Below are 17583 nucleotides of genomic sequence, written 5' to 3' on the forward strand. Positions count from 1 at the left end.
CAAAGCCGCTTCTGGCGAACCAGAGCAGCGCACGGAAACGCCATCTACCTTCCCACCGGAGTGGTACCTATTTATCTACTTGCACTTTGACGTGCTTTCAAACTGCTAAGTTGGCAGGAGCAGGGACAGAGCAATGGGAGCTCACCCCATCACAGAGATTCGAACCGCCGACCTTCTGATCAGCATGTCCTAGGCTCTGTGGTTTAACCCACAGCGCCACCCGCGTCCCATTTACACGTACCGTATTTTTCGCTCTATAACACGCAGATTTTTTCTCCTAAAAAGGAAGGGGAAATGTCTGTGCGTGTTATGCAGCGAATGTGTGGTCCCTGGAGCCGAAAAATCGGGCAAAAATCAAACCGCGCTTCAGGGAGCTGGGAAACCTGAAAGGGAAACCTGAAAAGAGGAAGTGGGTGCATTCCTGCATTCTGCCTCAGGGTCTTACTGCCCACCCTCTCTGTTTCCTTACTGTGTTTGCTCAAACGGAACAAAGAGCAGGGAAAGCCCCTCCCCTCCAGGAAAGAAGAGGGGAAAGCAGAGTGTCGTTCCTTCCTCTCTGTGCTCCGTTCCTTCCTCTCTGTGCTCCGGTGCTGCTGAAAACATGCAGGTGGGAGAGAGAGAAAGAGAGAGAGAGAGAGAGAGAGAGAGAGAGAGAGAGAGAGAGAGAGAGAGAGAGAGCGCTGGCTGGCTTGGGTGGGTGCGTGGGGGAAACTTTTGCCTTCCTTTTCTCTCTCCCGTTATACCCCACTCCTGCATTCTTAGCCCTTCTGTGTTTTTCCTTCCCTCCCCACTTAAAATGTGGTTAAAAAGCATGGATCCACATGGATCCTCAGGATTTTTGCACTGGGTCACCCCAAATTCACCATCAGAGCACATAGCATGTCCATGGCTACAGCCTGCCCCCCCCCAAAATCATGCACCCACTGTTGCCTGGGGCTGCAATGGTGCAAAAATGTGGTTAAAAAGCATGGATCCACATGGATCTTTGCATTGGGTCACCCCCAAATTCACCACCAGAGAACATAGCATGTCCATGGCTACAGCCTGCCCCCCCCAAATCATGCACCCACTGTTGTCTGGGGCTGCAATGGTGCAAAAACGTGGTTACATAGCATGGATCCACATGGATCTTTGCATTGGGTCACCCCCCCAAATTCACCATCAGAGCACATAGCATGTCCATGGCTACAGCCTGCCCCCCAAAAATCATGCACCCACTGTTGCCTGGGGCTGCAATGGTGCAAAAATGTGGTTAAAAAGCATGGATCCACATGGATCCTCAGGATCTTTGCATTGGGTCACCCCCAAATTCACCACCAGAGAACATAGCATGTCCATGGCTACAGCCTGCCCCCCCAAATCACGCACCCACTGTTGTCTGGGGCTGCAATGGTGCAAAAACGTGGCTACAAAGCATGGATCCACATGGATCCTCAGGATCTTTGCATTGGGTCAGCCCAAATTCACCATCAGATCACATGTCTGTGGCCACAGCATGAAGCACAAAAATGATACATCCACTGTTTCATTCAGAATGTTTTTTCCCTTGTTTTCCTCCTCTAAAAATGATGTGCGTGTTATGGTCAGGTGCGTGTTATAGAGCGAAAAATACGGTATATACAATCTGAGCATAGGAGAGAGGGGCTTGTAGCTTTAAGGCCCCGACAGATCTCACTTCTCCATTAGTTACAGCTTTTGATCCAGCACAGAGCAATATATCTATGTCTCTGTATCGGTATCGGTATCGGTATCGGTATCTGTATCTATATCTATCCCCTCCAGCTTCTAGCTTTCAGCTTTTCAGCGTTCTCACACACAACCTAGCAACTAGGTGAGGGGGTGCGGGGGAAAGCCCACCCATTAAGCCCTGGAGAGCACAGTCACTTGGTTGTAGCGATTGCAACCTAACGCATTTGTTGAGATGCACTTAAGTGACCAGCTAAAGCCATTACCTTAGCAGAGGTTCCCCAGCCTTTTCTACTGGATTCTAACACTTACTGGATCACAGGCCTGAAAGGGATGCAAGGATATCATCCAGAGCAATGCTCCCCACCTCACATAACAATATCATGCAGATCAGGGACAACTAACTTCTTTCTTTTTAAAATTTATTATTATTATTATTACTACTAGTAGCTTTTGCTTTGGGACGCGGATGGCGCTGTGGGTTAAACTACAGAGCCTAGGACTTGCCGATCAGAAGGTCAGCAGTTCGAATATCCACGACAGGGTGAGCTCCCGTTGCTTGGTCCCTGCTCCTGCCCACCTAGTAGTTCGAAAGCACGTCAAAGTGCAAGTAGATAAATAGGTACCACTCCGGCGGGATGGTAAACGGCGTTTCCGTGCGCTGCTCTGGTTCGCCAGAAGCGGCTTAGTCATGCTGGCCACATGACCCGGAAGCTGTACGCCGGCTCCCTCGGCCAATAAAGCGAGATGAGCGCTGCAACCCCAGAGTCGGTCACGACTGGACCTAATGGTCAGGGGTCCTTTTACCTTTACCTTTTGTTTAAGTTGCTCAGGGTGGTTTGTGTGATTCTTCCCCTTTCTATCTTATCCTCACAACAACCCTGTCCATGCTGAGAGTTAGTGACTGGTCCAAATGTCACTGGTGAGCTTCATGGTCTCTCAGGTCCTAGCAGCGGCGTAGCGTGAGTTGTCAGCACCCGGGGCAACACAAGTAATTTGCGCCCCCTAACCCGGGGCAAGGCACGTAATTTGCGCCCCCCCTAACCCCTAACCTGCGAGTTGCCGCTGGCGCTGCTGCCCAAACGACGCCGCTTGCCCGGAGGAGGAGGGGGGCAGAGAGGCGAGGAAAATGCAACGGCCCAGCAGCTGCAGCAGCACCGGCGGAGGCGGGGCTGTGAGGAGGGGCTGCCTAGCGCGTCCTCCGCGGCGAGCGCTGAGAGCCGCTGCCTGCTGGGCGCCTTCAGCCCGGACGCGCGCACAACTCGTCGGTTCCGCGAGACATGGGGCTCCACTACAGCCTGCGCCCGAGGCTCTTTGGCGACTCCGGAGGCAGCGAGCGCACACCCCCCCAGATGTTGCGCCCGGTGCGGCCTGCCCCCCTTGCACCCCCACGCTACGCCACTGGGTCCTAGTCCCAACACTCTAGACCAGGGGTAAGCAAACTTTTTCAGCAGGGGACCGGTCCACCGTCCATCAGACCTTGTGGGGGGCCAGACTATATTTGGGGGGGGGAGATGAACGTATTCCTGTGCCCCACAAATAACCCAGAGATGCATTTTAAATAAAAGGACACATTCTACTCATGTAAAAACAAGCTGATTTCTAGAGCGTCCGCAGGATTTAGAAGGCGATTAGGCCGGATCCGACCCCCAGGCCTTAGTTTGCCTACCCATGGCCTAGACACTGCACCATCCTCCAGGGGCCACATGCCAGCAATGGACGTGGCCAGACATGGCCCACACTCTTGCATGTGCTTGCAACACAGGACACTCACACGCAGAGCCACTCATCGCAGAATCATAGAGTTGGAAGGGGACGCGAGGGGCATCTAGTCCAACCCCCGGCAGTGCAGGAATCTTTCACTCAAATCCATGACCCTGGGATGAAGAGTCTATTGGTCTACTGACGGAGCTATGTAATTCATGGAGATCGGCTGAAGAGAAGGGTTATCGCCCTTCAGCACTCATCAAACAATCGGCCAGTTTGATTTGGGGTTGGTTTGCAGCCAGGCAATGAATGGGCTGGGAAGTTTAACCCCCACCCTGCTCAGCCCAGCACTATGCCTGCTTTCTCTTATCATATCACCAGCACCAAAATGGGTGGGGTGTTGAGGCAGGAGGTGTCATAAAAATTTGCTTGTGGCACTGGACCAGACCTCTGGAGTGGGGTTTGGGCACTCCTAATGTAGGCATTGTACTTTATTTCAGATGCATTACAGTGGTAACTCGGGTTAAGAACTTAATTCGTTCCGGAGGTCCGTTCTTAACCTGAAACTGTTCTTAACCTGAGGTACCACTTTAGCTAATGGGGCCTCCCACTGCTGCTGCGCCGCTGGAGCATGATTTCTGTTCTCATCCTGAGGTAAAGTTCTTAACCTGAGGTACTATTTCTGGGTTAGCAGAGTCTGTAACCTGAAGCATCTGTAACCTGAAGCGTCTGTAACCCGAGGTACCACTGTATTTGCATTGAGCCTGTATCCCCCATATACATATCCCTTGATGTTACTGCAAAGGCCGCATTTTATCCAGTGTTTCCTAATACACTTATGCCAAACACTTCCCTTTGTTATGTAAGCCCACTGAAAACTCTACGCCAAGGATATTTTTGGTCACATTTCATTGAACATAAAACTTTGTTTTGTTCTCTGCTGTTCTGGTCCTAAGGGACAACTTAGACGAGTCATTGGAAGCCTTTACATTTATATATATATATAAAAATAACCAACCCGTGTGGAAGGTTATATTACGATTGTGGTGCTGGAGGAGGAGGAAGAAGAGGCCACTGTTTGGCAGTTCCAGAGTAGGATCGGGGGGGGGGTGTAGATCTGGGTTCAAATCCCCACTCTGCTATGAAGCTCTCTAAGTGACCTTAGGGCCAATTACTTTCTCTCAGGCTGACCTACCTTAGAGGAATGCTGCTGAAGATCAGGCATAGGCAAACTTCGGCCCTCCAGATGTTTGGGACCACAATTCCCATCATCCCTAGCTAAGAGGACCAGTGGTCAGGGATGGTGGGAATTGTAGTCCCAAACATCTGGAGGGCCGAGTTTGCCTATGCCTGCTGAAGATAAAGGGCTGCAGCTGTGAGATCCTTCGGATTTACAGTGGTACCTCAGGTTACATACTCTTCAGGTTACATACGCTTCAGGTTACAGGCTCCGCTAACCCAGAAATAGTGCTTCAGGTTAAGAACTTTGCTTCAGGATGAGAACAGAAATCGTGCTCCGGCGGCGCGGCGACAGCAGGAGGCCCCATTAGCTAAAGTGGTGCTTCAGGTTAAGAACAGTTTCAGGTTAAGAACGGACCTCCGGAACGAATTAAGTACTTAACCTGAGGTACCACTGTATTAGCTGCCCTGAAAGCACTTGTGGGTAAAGGCAGGATAAAAGTAAATAAACGGATGTCATTTTCTCAGCCTAATTAGGCCCCACCTGAAATGGGATTCAGAATTATTGCTGCCTCCGACTGTGGAGGAATAGCACAGCTGTTGTGGCTGTTAGCTCCATGAATGTGTCCGCTCCTCTTTTAAAGCCACCCAAAGCCATCCCTTGCTCCTGTGGGAGTGAGTTCCACATTTTAACTATGTGCTGTGTTTAACTAAGAATCCTGTAATGGTCTGATGGCTGGCAAGAAGAGGGAACGTGGAAAACTTCTGCTCAGACCGGTCGTGGGAAGGTTCGTGCACCTCTGTGATGCGTTGGGAAATGGAAGAGCTCAGGAGGCGCTTGATTGTAGCAGCAGAGAATTCCCCCGAGTAGCTCAGATCAATGGTGCATTGCTTCTGCGCTTTGGAATTAAGAGCGTGAGCCGTGTCTAGATGAAAGGGGAGCGAATTCTAATGAGTTGAAATCAATGCAGAAGCGTGGTGGGTGGGGTGGGGGGAGGACCCGCGATGCACACTTCAGTGGTGTGGCGCCAGCAATCGTAGCTGCAAAGTTTGCAGTTTGCGCACTCTTAGCTGTCATCAGCTGGTGGAGAAAGGGAGTGGCTCAGCCTGATTTCAAGCCATTATCGCTTGCTGTGGGGCGCAGAGATGTAGGGGGCTTGAAGTGTTGACATGCCTGCACAGCTAGGATTTCAAGCTCAGGCACAGCAATGGGTCTTCCGCATGGGGGAAAAGGATTGCCGGTCCTTTTCAACCAGCCTCTGCAGCTGTGCCTTGAGCAGGAGCTGCTGGATCAGCGGAAATTAGCAGAAAGATGGAAACAAGGCCGCCCTTTAAAAGCCCTTTTTATAAATGAAAATTCAGTACTCCTTTTCGGCTCTGGAAAGAGTTCCCCCAAGACATGGGTGGGCAAACTAAGGCCCGGGGACCGGATCTGGCCCAATCGCCTTCTAAATCCGGCCCGCGGATGGTCCAGAAATCAGCAGGAGTGGACTATGTCCTTTTATTTAAAATGCATCTCTGGGTTATTTGTGGGGCCTGCCTGGTGTTTTTACATGAGTAGAATATGTGCTTTTATTTAAAATGCATCTCTGGGTTATTTGTGGGGCATAGGAATTCATTCTCCCCCCCCTTCAAAATATAATCCGGCCCCCCACAAGGTCTGAGGGATGGTGGACAGGCCCCCTGCTGAAAAAGTTTGTTGACCCCTGCTCCAAGGCATGATTGATTGATTAATTAATTAATTAATTAAATAAATAAAGCAACAATACATTTGAAAAGAACGTTCTACCCACCAAGAAGAAGAAGAAGAAGAAGAAGAAGAAGAAGAAGAAGAAGAAGATAAGATAAGCAAAACCGCAGCATTGAAAAGCATTGGGCTAGAGACCCAGACTGTGTTTGTTGGATTTCGTTCCCATTCAAAACAATGGGACAATGTAATCAAGTCGCAGTGATTACATTGGGAACTAATGACTAGTCCACCCCATGCATTTGTGATGATGGCTGTGTGGTCTAGCATGCTCCCCTGTGTTGCTGCCGTCTTGTAGTTTCTTGAGAAATAATTGTTGTTTGATGCATACCCCCTCAAACTGGCTTCTATCCGATCTGGAAACATAAGCCATGGTCAAGCTGAGGTGCGTACATTTGAGACAGTCATTGCACATGCTCAGATGACAGCTTACTTTAGCTGGCATGGGGAGGGGCATTGTAAGTTTGGGGAAACAAATCAGGTAATGTGCATTAGGCGAAGACATCCCTGCCCTCGCTGTTTACCTTCCCACCGCAGCGGTCCCTATTTATCTATTTGCACTGGTGTGCTTTCGAACTGCTAGGCTGGCAGGAGCTGGGACAGAGCAATGGGAGCTTACCACCGTCACGGGGATTCGAACTGCTGACCTTCCAATCGGCAAGCCCAAGAGGCTCAGTGGTTTAGACCACAGGGCCACCCGCGTCCCTGTACAGCGCATTTGAAGTACATGGCATCCCCCCAGTGAATGGGGTACTGTAGTTTACCCCTCACAGAGCTACAATTCCCAGCGCCCTGAACAAACTACAGTTCCCAGGATTCTTTGGAGAAGCTGTGTGCTTCAAATGTAAGGTGTGGATGTGACCTTGTGCAACTAACTTAGTCTGAATTCAACCTATGCAAAGCCTGGCAGGGCAAAAAAGTTATTATCCTCCTACCTGCAGAGAAAAGCCATCTTATCTTCCTTTGGGAGGGAATTCTGCAATTAGGGCTGCCACCAAAAAGGCCCTGTCCTGCGTTTGCACAAATCACACCTGCCTGGGTAGCAGGGCCTCTGAAGATAGCATAAATTGAAGGGCAGATTCATGGAAATGAAGATTATCCTCTGCTCACTCTTGCAACTCAAGCTACAGCTGACAGTTTAAAAGTTGGCAGCCCTAGAAGACATCTCTAATCTATTCTAATTGGAGCCCGCAAAGCGGAATAAGTGATAGCATTCTGCACATAATTTTATTATGTCCTAAACTTAAAACATCTCTAATAAATGCCTGGTGGACCTTTTCCCCACTGGCCTTTTTAAAACTACCAGGAACAAACTCCATAGATGTCCTAGACAGCTTGTCACCATAGCTGGACTCTTTTTAGGATTAGGAAATCTGCCCTGATGTTTAAAAAATGAAACCTACCTTCCTTTTGCTAGATCTGGGAGAAAAACAGGAGGAGGGAATTTATGCTGGAGGCAATGGCACCCCAGGAGGCCTTGGCTGCTGCCCAAGGCTGCTGGCTCAGAGCAGAATTCAGCAGGCTTTGCTGAGACATTGGCAGAGGCAGCATGCCCGCATCTCCCAAGCAGGCATTGCCAAGTGGAACTCAGTGATGGGTGGTGTCTCCCCAGAATGGAGTAGGTCATGTATGGTGTGTGCCATGTGCCTGCTCATGGGTGTGACATTGGTAAGACTGATTATAGCTTCTTTGGGGGAAACCAGGGCCTCTTATGTCATTACTAAATTTGGGTCCTGCTCTGCTGCACTCGCAGTCCTGCTGCCGTTTCAACGCTACGCTCCTTTTCTCTCCTGACTTACCCCAATCTCCCTTTCCTGTACGTTGTCGCTTTTTGGAATGACGCAGCCCTTTGAATGTCGTGAAATGAAAACTCAGGCTTGAGGAAGGACCCGCCATGGGTCCTTTTTGAGGTGCCCCAGGAGCCAAGAGAAGGTCAAGCCGTTTGGCAAACCCTGCTTCCCACTCATCTTTCACATTCATCAGTGACATTGCTCCTTATAAACATGGGGTGCATACTGTATACAGTGGTACCTCGGGTTAAGAACTTAATTCGTTCCGGAGGTCCGTTCTTAACCTGAAACTGTTCTTAACCTGAGAGACCACTTTAGCTAATGGGGACTCCTGCTGCCACCACGCCGCCGCTGCGCGATTTCTGTTCTCATCCTGAAGCAAAGCTCTTAACCTGAGGTACTATTTCTGGGTTAGCAGAGTCTGTAACCTGAAGCGTCTGTAACCCGAGGTACCACTGTGTATAAAGGTAAAGGGACCCCTGACCATTAGGTCCAGTCGTGGACGACTCTGGGGTTGCGGCGCTCATCTTGCTTTACTGGCCGAGGGAGCCGGCGTACAGCTTCCGGGTCATGTGGCCACTATGACTAAGCCACTTCTGGCGAACCAGAGCAGCGCACGGAACCGCCATTTACCTTCCCGCCGGAGCGGTACCTATTTATCTACTTGCACTTTGATGTGCTTTCAAACTGCTAGGTTGGCAGGGGCAGGGACCGAGCAACGGGAGCTCACCCCGTCACGGGGATTCAAACTGCTGACCTTCTGATCGGCAAGCCCTAGGCTCTGTGGTTTAGACCACAGCGCCACCCGCGTCCAGACATTTAAAAAGCGCATTTAAGTGCATCCCCAATGCTCAAGAATCCTTGGAACTGTAGCTTGTCAAGGAAGTCGAAGCTCTGTGAGCAGAGCTCCCCCCCCAGCCCAAACTCTCAGGAACTGAGTTCCGACACCTGTCAGGTGGGCTGCACACTATTGCCATTATAAGACATCATGGTGAGTTCCAGCATCTCTTTTTCTAAAAGAATAGTACTGTCTTTGAGGCTTAAACTACAATACCCAGGAGGGTATAATGAGGAATCAAAGAATCACAGAATTCTGGAGTTGGAAGGGACCCTGAGGATCATTTAGTCCAGGCATAGGCAAACTCGGCCCTCCAGATGTTTTGGGACTACAACTCCCATCATCCCTAGCTAACAGGACTAGTGGTCAGGGATGATGCAAGCAGTTGTCCCAAAACATCTGGAGGTCAGTTTCCGCCTATGCCTGATCTAGCCCGAACCCCCTGCAATGCAGGAATATGCAGCTGCAGGAACCTGCAACCTTGGCATCATCAGCGCCGTGCTCTAACCATCTGAGCTAAATGTATGTTAATGGAATAACAAATAACCCATCTTGCTTTGCACAGGTATCAAATTATGTCCTTTGCTGAATCGGCTTGATACGGTCTATGCAAGCTTTTGCCTTTCACAGAACTCTTTGTCAGGCCTGAGAGCCGAAACTCTGTGTGCATCTGCATCAGCTGAAACTTCCATTCCATTTTTTGTGTGATCAGAGGTTATTTTAACTTGTTTTGTAGCTCCTGTCTTTTGACCAGCATAGAAACCCTAACCTCCTTGCTTCCGGTTAAGTGACGCCTTGCAGGGAGAAAGAACTGTTTATTCTTTTTCAGCTAGAAAAACGTAACTAGACTTTACCTTATTTCCCCTTAACAATCTTTCTTTCCCTTGATTTCCTCTCCCTCCCCTCTGCTTGTTTTCTTTCTCTCTCCTCTTCTTAATTCCTGCTGTAACCAAGTCAAGGTGGCGGATTGGGACATAGTCGTGATCCAGGGATGAGGTCATGATGGACCGCATGCTGAAGTGTGAAAGCAGCCAAGTCCACCCATCCCCGGCATTTGCTGTTTTCAGTTGTTTTCCCCTCACTTATTTTATTGAGAACACATTTGGGAGCTTTGTAGCGTGTGAGTGTGTGTTTGTGCGCACAAAGGAGAAAATGGGCCAATATGGGTGGCCAAGCACCCTTTTTGACATCTCACAGATGCTGAAGCAATGCTCACTTCCCACCTCACAGACCAGGGTTATGAGGGAAAAAATGCTCCTTTTCCTTTATGGCATGGGTAGGCAAACTAAGGCCTGGGGCCCGGACGGTCTGGGAATCATGAATATAATGTGTCTTTTTATTTAAATTGCACCTCTGGGTTATTTGTGGGGCCTGCCTGGTGTTTTTAGGTGAGTAGAATGTGTGCTTTTATTTAAAATGCATCTCTGGGTTATTTGTGGGGCATAGGAATTTGTTCATTCCCCCCTCCCCCAAATATAGTCCAGCCCCCCACAGGGTCTGAGGGACAGTGGACCGGCCCCCTGCTGAAAAGGTTTGCTAACCCTTGCCTTATCAGGTACCCAAGATCCCATATAGAGTCCTTTTGTAGGTTCCCTATCGGTAGGAGAAAATAGCAGAGGCCAACCAGAAAATATCGAGAAGCAAAGCAGCTAGTAAGCCTGATCTTTATTAAAGCTGTTGTAACAAGGTGCTCCCCCTCCACACACACACAAGGAGGGAGGAGGGACCCAGAACAAAGGTGTGTCCGCCCTTATATAGACTTTGAAATTGCCCACTCTCAAACTCCAGACCACCCCCAGAAACATCATACATTCATCACAGAAGGGGTGTATCCCAGGACCACTTCCTCCAATATATCATACATACATCACAGGGGGCAGTTTAAAGCAGAATCCTGAGTGTGTTGTTTATCTCCTGTCTCTGCCATTTACCTGATTGCATAATACTAATAATACTAATACTACTAATATTACTACTACTACTACTACTACTACTACTACTACTACTACTAATATTTTATTTATACCCCACCCATCTGACTGGGTTTCCCCAGCCATTCTGGGCGGCTTTCAACAGAATATTAAAATACAATAGTCTATTAAACATTAAAAGCTTCTCTAAACAGGGCTGCCTTCAGATACCTGGGTTTTGGCCACTCTTTTGTTATTATAACTACTTAATTCCTGAATCCAGGTCACAGGCTCACCCTATTCACACCTTAAATGTGCCCTTAAGGCAGGATTTGTGAGCACAGAGACACCGGGGAGATTTCCCATTTCCTTCAAACTTGCAGAGAAATATTTGAGGTCATTTTGAGAAAATGGTTTCAGGACTTTTCTGTGGGTTTCAGACATGTGGTTTACACATTTTTATGTGTTTGCTTGGTACATTTATGAACATCTAATATATATATTATTCAAATATTCAAATCACACATTTGAAGCTGATGATCATATAAGATCATATATGATCTTAAAATTCTTATAACACCAGGCATACCTCAAGCTATTCATCTGAACAGAGGCTCTTCCCAGATCTTAACCCCCAGAATTTGCAGTGTGTGTGTGTGTGTGCTAGGACTTAGCTTTGAATGTGTGAAGTAGTAGCAAAGAAGAGAATGCCTCTGGGTTTGTGCAGAGTACCTTTCCTGCACCAGTGATTAAGGGCAGCCATCATGGAGGTTCCCCATTAGTTGGACTGCCCATCAGCAAACTCTAAGAGATGGGGGATGTTGCCAAATTCACTCCTAGCCCCAAACAGAGCTGGCTCTGTTGCAAGGTGGCTCCTTCAGGGAGATGAGGGAGTCATGTATGTGCCCTGTGCCCTCAAAGCCAGCCTGCTGCCTTCAGATGTGATGGGAAATGCTGTCCCGTCACTAGTATAGAAATGAGGTTGAATTCCCAGGCTGGTCAGCTTCTCCATGTGGGATGAGAGGGGCCGGCACCATCCTTGCCTCAGGTGGAAAAAAGTATTGGGCTGACTCCTGCCCTAAACCTACAAGCTGAAGGCTCACTTGTGGGGCGGAGGTTTGAAGTGTCTGGAAGAAAACTAGTTCCTTGAGGATCAGAAATAGATGTTCTGCTGAATCCTGCAAGTGAATTAAGCTCATTGCTGCAAGTGAGCTGCAAGGCAAGGATTTTGGGAGGGCTATTCAGGCAGGCCAAAGCAAGAGGACAAGGAAGCCTGATATATGTGCTCTGGGGTGTGTGGCAGGGTCCATCAGTCTCCTCCGCAGCCTTGCAATTTGGAAATTCAGGGGCTTCCAGGCTAGTAGGGAGGTCCACCATTTTTTTTTCATTTGGAAATTAAGCATTGTGAATCCTTACCTCCCCGCTTCAGAAAAGCGATTGATTGATTGATTGTTGTTTCTTCTTCTTCTTTTTAAGGGGGCTTTCTGGATCAAGTCCTCCAAGTTAACGCTCTGGCCTTGAAGCACCAGCAGGGCAGATTCTGAAATTAACACCCTTTCCCAACAAGATTGGAATCAGGCTAAGAAAACAGCAGCCAAGCTGCTGAAGTCCTTCATGGCAGATCAGCCCCTGCTGTGAAGGCCACATGAATCTGTTGGTGGCATTCCAAGACAAAGTTTGGCTGAGATGGTGCTTCATTTCAGCCGGAGCTCAGCCACAGGACCTCTTTGCAACATGGAGTCAAAGTGGGTTATCATGACCCAGGGTGAAAGTGTGGGTCCAAAATCCCTGTTTGGAAAGAGGGGAATTATAATAGATGTTTAGAAGAAAGAAGAGAGAAGGGAGTCGTTCTCACTCAAAATAATAACAACCCCACACTTAACAACCTAATAGCTCCTGAAATCTTTAACAACAAGCAAGTTGAATGGAAACAAAAGCAGAACTTCTTGAGGTCGTGTGCTGCTAGCCCAGGAAATTCACTTGCACAGGAAATTGTGCTTGCTGCAAACACAAATTGCTTTTAATGAAAACTTGAAAGAGAGGTGCGTCATACATTTAACGGCCATGATAGAAGTGAAGGAAATAATTGAGTGTCGTGCTATGTTGATTGCTCCACCAGTGCACACATTTTAGTTTGCCAGTTTCAGGGGGTGCACAGGGTGAGGGGCGGGGGAAAGCCCCATTGTGCAAGCAGAATATCTTGTGCAGAGCCTCTGCCGACCATACTTGTTAGGTGAATCCTGCCCACAATTTCCACTTTGAGGAATGGTGTAGTGGGTTAGTCACTCAGCATTCAGCAAACTTTTTCAGCAGGGGGACGGTCCACTGTCCATCAGACCTTTTTGGGTGAATGTTACATCTGCTGCCTTCAAGCCACTATGGCTCCTTTTTCTGCATCCTCAAATAAAGCTATCCATTCAGCTTTGTAGAGCAGTGAAAGAGTTAACCAAAGCATCCCAGCAATTCAGTCCCAAGATGCAGAGGTTGATCATGGAGCAACTGAAGGCCTGTTTCAAAAGGAAAGGGCCTGGTCCTTCCACCCTCCCTCCAAAATCAAGAAAATTAGGATTCCTCCTCCACTGCACATTACAGGGAAAGAGAGCGATTTGCTGGAAAAAAAATATAGGGGGGAGGGGAGAACCTCTTGCCACATTAAATGCTTCTCTATAAATAGAATTCCTATCCTTTTCCCCATCACCAGGTTTGAAAAAAGTGGTCTCTTTGGGAGATATAACTAGATCACACAAATGGAAGCTATTTTCTGTTTTTCTCCCTCTCATTCTCTGCTCCCAAGCCGTTTAAAGGAGCAACGTCAAACAGTGGAGGCCCCATGTGGCAGTCTCTGTTCATAGTTGTAGGCCAGCTGTCCTCCGTCTGGTGCCTTCCAGGTACTTGGGACTACAACTCCCATCAGCCCCAGTGAACACCCTTTGTCCTGTTAACCACTAGGCCGCACCTCTAGGTCTTCACCACTGGACAAAGGCAACATCAAGCTATAAGCTGCACCACACAGTTAAGAACTTGCCTTTCTTTTCTCATCACCTCACGTCCAATGATAGTGCTGCTCAGAGCATACCCGTTGAAACGAACGAATCGGAGTTGGTCATATTCATTAACTTCAGTAGGTCTACTCTGAGTAGGATGACCATTGGGTACAACCTCCCCCCCCCTTTTTTTAATGAAATCATTTCACACATTTCCACCTGCTGGACATCAAAGTGTATGGTGATCAAATGATGTGTCTGTATGGGTCAGGCCTCAGTTCTACTCTGATGCTCTGTTCATAGGGCCAGCCCTGCCATTAGGCAGAGTGGGGCATTCTTCCATTCTCCCTGAACTAGCCTGATGCCCTGAGGCACACTGCGGGGTGTTGTCCCAACCACCAGTGTTGAAATAAGATAACAGCTGCCAGCCTGGTTGGATTCCATTGCATGGACTGGGGAACTTGGTCTCGGGCAGCAAAATTTCCTAGGGCCTGCCAGGTCAATTAACACATGAACCAGCTGGAACCTCTGCTGGATTTTTATTTTTTTTAAGTTTTACAATTCAACCACAGAAAACGTTTACGTAAACCATGTCAGAATATTTATAGTCATTGGCGATTGCACCATAGAATTCCCATAAAGGGCTTCATAAAATGTTGTTTAATAGCAGCTGGTATGAGTTGATCTTGGACTGGTGCGATGCAGTACTAACCCTGTAACCCTATGCACACTTGTCTGGGAGTAAGTCTCATGGAATTATTATTATTATTATTATTATTATTATTATTATGGAACTCAGCTTCCGAATAGGCATGCACAACAGTTTCCCCTTGGACACAGAGAAGATTCTCCCTAACCCAGCAGAGATATTCCTGAGGATAGAATAGAGAAATACATAGAATAATTAGAAATACATAGACTATATTTCCGAGAAATATGGGAGGTGGTTAGAAGAGTGCAACACTAGGGTAGCCTGATGCAGAAGAAGACAAGGCTTCTGCAAATCCTTAATGCAATCTGCAGCTGCTGAAATTCTACACAGCTGTTAAAGGTGCAGGAGCCCTGACCTCTTTTTCATCCAGTGTGGTGTAGTGGTTAAGAGCGGTGGACTTGTAATCTGGTGAACCGGGTTCGCTTCCCTGCTCCTCCACATGCAGCTGCTGGGTGACCTTGGGCCAGTCACACTTCTCTGAAGTCTCTCAGCCTCACTCACCTCGCAGAGTGTTTGTTGTGGGGGAGGAAGGGAAAGGAGGTTGTTAGCTGCTTTGAGACTCCTTAAGGGGAGTGAAAGGCGGGATATCAAATCCAAATTCCTCTTCTTCTTCTTCTTCTTCTTCTTCGCCTTCTTCTTCATCTGCCCACCCTCGCACACACATCTGGATGTTTCGATGGAAGATGAACTGCTTTGGCAATGGGTGCGCCTTATGCCTGTAGTTACCACAACTGTTTCTCTCTACTCAGGAAGACAACCACAACTACTATATATCTCGAATGTACGGTCCAAGTGAAGCACGAGCCAAGGAACTATGGGTAGAAGTTACAGCAGCCAACAGGAGCCAAGTCAAAGTCCATGGAATCCTCTCCAATACGCATAGGCAAGCCTCGGTGAGCATCTCTTTTCACCTGTTGGCTATGTGCTTACCTGAATATGTATCCATTGCTACCAACAACCTGCCATTGCTTTTCCAGCCACTTTTCTTTGGTTGTCCTTTCCCTCCAAACCGTGATTAGTGTCCAAGATTTTGATAATAATAATAATAATAATAATAATAATAATAATAATAATAATTTATTATTTATACCCCGCCCATCTGGCTGGGCCTCCCCAGCCACTCTGGGCGGCTTCCACAGAAAACAAAAATACAATAAAATATCAAACGTTAAAAACTTCCCTGAACAGGGCTGCCTTAAGATGTCTTCTGAATGTCAGGTAGTTGTTTATCGCTTTGACATCTGCTGGAAGGGTGTTCCACAGGGCGGGCGCCACTACCGAGAAGGCCCTCTGCCTGGTTCCCTGTAGCTTTGCTTCTCGCAATGAGGAAACCGCCAGAAGGCCCTCGGCGCTGGACCTCAGCGTCCGGGCAGAATGATGGGGGTGGAGGCACTCCTTCAGGTATACTGGGCCGAGGCCGTTTAGGGCTTGAAAGGTCAACACCAGCACTTTGAATTGTGCTCGGAAACGTACTGGGAGCCAGTGCAGGTCTTTCAAGACCGGTGTTATATGGTCTTGGCGGCCACCCCCAGTCACCAGTCTAGCTGCCGCATTGGTCTTGGCGGCCACCCCCAGTCACCAGTCTAGCTGCCGCATTCTGGATTAGTTGTAGTTTCCGAGTCACCTTCAAAGGTAGCCCCACGTAGAGTGCATTGCAGTAGTCCAAGCGGGAGATAACCAGAGCATGCACCACTCTGGCGAGACAGTCCGCAGGCAGGTAGGGTCTCAGCCTGCGTACCAGATGGAGCTGGTAAACAGCTGCCCTGGACACAGATTTGACCTGTGCCTCCATGGACAGCTGTGAGTCCAAAATGACTCCCAGGCTGCGCACCTGGTCCTTCAGGGGCACAGTTACCCCATTCAGGACCAGGGAATCCTCCACACCTGCCCGCCTCCTGTCCCCCAAAAACAGTACTTTCTGATAGAAAATAGATAAAATTTTACGGTGCAGGGGAAAGCTGACTAGAAAACATTTCATCTTGTCATATTTTGGCTTCTCTCTACCTATGTTTAAAAAAAATTGAGGACTGAAATGCCAACATCTCCTTATTTTAACTGCTGTATCAGTGTAGGGAGAAGCAGGTATTTCTGCACATAACACAAAACACTAAACTATGGTTTGTTAAGCTATGGTTTAGCAGGTGTGAGACCTGACTGGAAGTTTAAGTGTGATTTGTTGTTGGTTTATGAGCTTTGGTTAGTTTTAATCATGGCGTAGTATTACGTGTAAAACCAGCACCCTTTCCTAACCATGGTTTGTTTGATGATGACACTCGTCGAACTACAAAAGCACAAGGGAGGAGGAGCTGGAAAACAAAGTAACATGTTGGAAACAAGCCATGGTTTCTTTGATTGCCTGTAGGACAACTTGTGATTAACTCATGGTTTGTTAAATAAACAACTTGAACAAACCATGGTTTAGCACTATGCTGCTAACTAGCCATTCCTGAGCTCCTACAAGGTGTGACCAGCAAATCAATACTAAAACATCTGCTTATCTTATAACTGCAGCAGCAACATAAATCAGCAATTGTGTTGTCAGCCTATTCTTCTCTGTGCAGGCATCTCACAGAATTCTAAGGCCTTGGCCATTGATTTTTCTAAACTCATAAACTCTTAGTCACAGTCATAGCCAGTTTATTTAATTACCACATTTCCTACAAATACATTTGTGCTCAAAGCAGTTTACTGAAAACAGTCTAAAATGCGATAGAAGTAGAGGAACCATAATAATCCGATACAAATTGTATTACTACAACGTAGCGTGGACATAAACCTTAACTGAAAGGTTAATTAACAAAATACCTTCACATCCCAGAGAGGTACTGAAAAGAAAAGAAAAATACAGAAAGATTGCTTATCTTCACTGTAGCGTTAGCATATGTTGTGCAGGTATTGTATGAGTTAACACCATGTGTTTTTTGTCTGGGACATTTACATAAACACAGACCTACACCAATATCTTGGCTGTGCTGTCCTTTCCCCCTCCACCCAAATGGATCATATTTTCTCCAATATTTTGAGTGAAAC

The 17583-nt window shown here is 47.7% G+C and overlaps 1 protein-coding gene across 5 annotated transcripts in view; it reads left to right on the forward strand.

Moving 5' to 3' along the window:
* Positions 1 to 17583, forward strand: part of PLXDC1 (plexin domain containing 1) — a 74033-nt gene that overhangs the window by 25866 nt on the left and 30584 nt on the right. For all 5 annotated transcript variants that reach the window (XM_082194418.1, XM_082194414.1, XM_082194417.1 and 2 more), the window contains one exon: positions 15303 to 15446. In XM_082194418.1, the coding sequence (XP_082050544.1) occupies positions 15333 to 15446 (114 nt within the window). In that variant the 5' untranslated portion in view covers positions 15303 to 15332. The remainder of the gene's footprint in view (positions 1 to 15302; positions 15447 to 17583) is intronic.

This window comes from Podarcis vaucheri (assembly GCF_965113315.1).
Source record: "Podarcis vaucheri genome assembly, chromosome: 13".
Taxonomy (NCBI): domain Eukaryota; kingdom Metazoa; phylum Chordata; class Lepidosauria; order Squamata; family Lacertidae; genus Podarcis; species Podarcis vaucheri.